This window comes from Belonocnema kinseyi, chromosome 4 (assembly GCF_010883055.1).
Source record: "Belonocnema kinseyi isolate 2016_QV_RU_SX_M_011 chromosome 4, B_treatae_v1, whole genome shotgun sequence".
Classification (NCBI taxonomy): domain Eukaryota; kingdom Metazoa; phylum Arthropoda; class Insecta; order Hymenoptera; family Cynipidae; genus Belonocnema; species Belonocnema kinseyi.
Genome location: NC_046660.1, coordinates 142,450,859 through 142,453,743, shown reverse-complemented (window position 1 = coordinate 142,453,743; position 2,885 = coordinate 142,450,859). Strand labels below are relative to the sequence as shown.

General features: G+C 31.7%; 1 protein-coding gene across 3 annotated transcripts in view; it reads right to left on the bottom strand.

The window, feature by feature from the left end:
• LOC117171586 overlaps positions 1-2,381 on the bottom strand; it is a 90,024-nt gene extending 87,643 nt beyond the window's left edge. For 2 of the 3 annotated variants that reach the window (XM_033359032.1, XM_033359030.1), the window contains exons 1-2: positions 2,063-2,381; positions 1,807-1,929 (exon numbers count right to left, since the gene is read on the bottom strand). In XM_033359032.1, the coding sequence (XP_033214923.1) occupies positions 1,807-1,929; positions 2,063-2,279 (340 nt within the window). In that variant the 5' untranslated portion in view covers positions 2,280-2,381. Of the gene's footprint in view, positions 1-1,031; positions 1,239-1,806; positions 1,930-2,062 lie in introns of those variants that run through there. The other variant, XM_033359031.1, reaches the window with a different exon arrangement.
• Between the last annotated feature and the right edge of the window lie 504 nt (positions 2,382-2,885).

Here is a 2,885-nt window from a genome sequence, read left to right as displayed (position 1 = left end):
ATCATCGCGGCAAGACCACCTAGTTTTAGACAAACTTTTCAGAGTCGAATCAGAATGGTTCAACAAAATCTCCCATCGATGCGGAGATGCCACAAAGAAAGCATAAAGATTAGCTATAAATCCAAAAAAACTTATAGCTTCAATGCATACATCAACGCCATTCTTTCCAACCAAATTTAGAGAATGACCAACACAGGGAACATACAAGGCTAGCAAATTTAACTCTTGTATGCGAGCTTGTACTCCAACATACTTTCCAGACATGTTGTTAGCATTATCGTAAGACTGACCTCTACAGTTACTAATAGAAATATCATTAGCTTCTAGCACTTCCAATGTTACTTTACAAAGTGACTCTCCTGTGTGACTTGATATTGGCAAAAATGGTAGAAATCGTTCATATACTTGACCGTGCAAACAATAACGAAAAATTATGGATAATTGGTCTTCGTGAGAAATATCTGGCGTTGAATCCGTAATAAGTGCAAAATATTTAGCTTCTTTAATTTCTGCAACTACATGATTAAATACTTTTTTAGACATCAATAAAATAAATTCCTCCGCGATAGTTTTGGACAAAAATGATGGGTCACCTCGGCCTTTGTTACCATATCAATCTATGTGTTTCTGTAGAAACGGATCAAACTTAGCAATAAGCTCTAAAATCCCTAAATAATTGCCATTATCATAAAATCCAAATTGTTCGTTTGTACCCCGAAATGCTAGGCCACGTTCACATAAAAACCGTACGACCTCCACCACACGCTTTAAAACTTCCGTCCAATACTCTGCTTCTGTTTTAATTTTTAATATTAATTCTTCATCGATACCATGTGTTTTGTTCATTCGCATATGCCAAACGACCATGCAGTTTTTATGTTCAGTACTATTTTCATGGCTACTAAGTTTCTCATGCGCATGTTTCCAATCTGAAAAACCATCCTTCACCAAAGTATTTGCCAAATTATTTGAAAATAATTTACATGCATTACAAAACACACTTCCTGTAGATTTTGAGTACATCAAACATTTACGCGCATGCGTTTTTTTATTAGCCAAAGTTATTTCAAAAAGCCGATTATTGAAAGATCTAGTGAAATTCTCAGATCCCTACCGCCGAGAAGAAGCAGAGAAATTACTATCCTTGTTTTGGAAATATTCAGAACATTTTTCCAAAATTTTTTGTTTAATGGAATCATCGAGCTTTGGCCATAAAGCTGGATCTTGATTTATTTCATCTATGAATTTGAATACACAAATGTATAAATGAAACTTTCTATTGCTTAATTTCTTTAAGATTTATTGCTAAATTGATCATTTGTCAATAGAAATGATTATATATATATATATAATTATATTAGAGGTACGTAGTTCGTCAGGAGGAATTTTCCATACAAATCGGAGCCTTTTCGTTCACGGTTAGAAGATTAAATTTGTCGATATTGAGTTTTCTCGAATTCGAAATTTGCAATTCGGATTTAAAATATTTAAATCGAGGATTTAATTTTAAAACCAACTGAATAATTACGATGTCTAGAAATTTTGTATTCGAAGAGCACTTAGAAGCTTTAATTTTTTCTTGAATCACTTCTTAAATTAAACTCAGATTGAAAAAAGGTGACCGAAAAGGTACAAAATTTGCATTAAAATTTGAACTGACGATCGGCACACCGCGATAATATTATATTTATACAATAAAATTCAATTGGATAAATGTAATTTTATTTTAATATTGAATAGAAAAGATGTTTTTACATACTTAAACATAAAAAAAGTTTAAAATTCAAAACTAAATTATATAAATACCTTGAAGTGTGTTTGAATCTTTTGAATACTGTGGTGTCAGTAGAAGACCTACATCTACAGTCTCATCGTTACTTTGTGAATTCGTTATTATCCCTGATTCGTCATTGTTTAAACTTTCAAATCCTGTTACGCATTTTAATATCCTTTTATTATTTGTTACTTATTAAATTATTTTAAAATAAATTTAATTATCAATCTAATATAAAATTTACACAGTTCGTTCAACAGCGATTTAGATAATAAAAAACTCACAAACCTAGTGATCTCCGATGTATATCCTCGATAGCTTCTGTTATTAAATTTGTATTTTCCACTTCACCAGAATTTTCATTTTCTTCAGAAGAGTGAGAAGAAGAAATGAATTCAGATTCATTTTTGAAAAAAGTTGTTAGTTTTGGAAGCTTTTTTTCGAAATCTTCTCTCATTTTGATTTTTTTTCTCTTCGAAGCACCACTTTCACATTTTCTCGACATATTTCTATTTAAAAAAGCTTTTAAACATCACTGTGCGTTTGTTACTTTGACATAAGCTCTCACCTCGGAATTTGTAAATATATGATCTCAATATTCAGAGTGTTGATGTTAGCGGTAGGCGCTTCTCTGTATTCCGCGGTCACTATTATGACAAGTGTGATATATCTCTTATATCGTTATAAACATTATGGTGATAAGAAGCATGCAGCAAAAGAGAAAAAAAAATTCGTAATATTTATCATTCTAGATCTTTAGGTTCAGCATAAGTAGAGTAAAAGAATATTACCAGTATTAGAGAAATAAAACAATAAATTTGTATATTAAGATAAAATTGTTTTTTAAGTTGAGGAAGCATTTTGGGGCTCCTTCAAAAGCGGGGCCCCGGGCTACAGCCCCTACAGCCCCCCCCCCCCCTGAATCCGGCCATGCCAAGACCCAAGAATAAAAATTGGATGCACAGCGAATTTTTAACTTTTTAATGGTGATTATCTTTAAAATTGTGATATCAAAAATTTCCATACAATTTTTTTTTTATCAATACTGTAGGAAAAAATCAAAACGATCGAGCGTCGAAATTATAATCAGTGCAAATTCTTTGTAATTCTA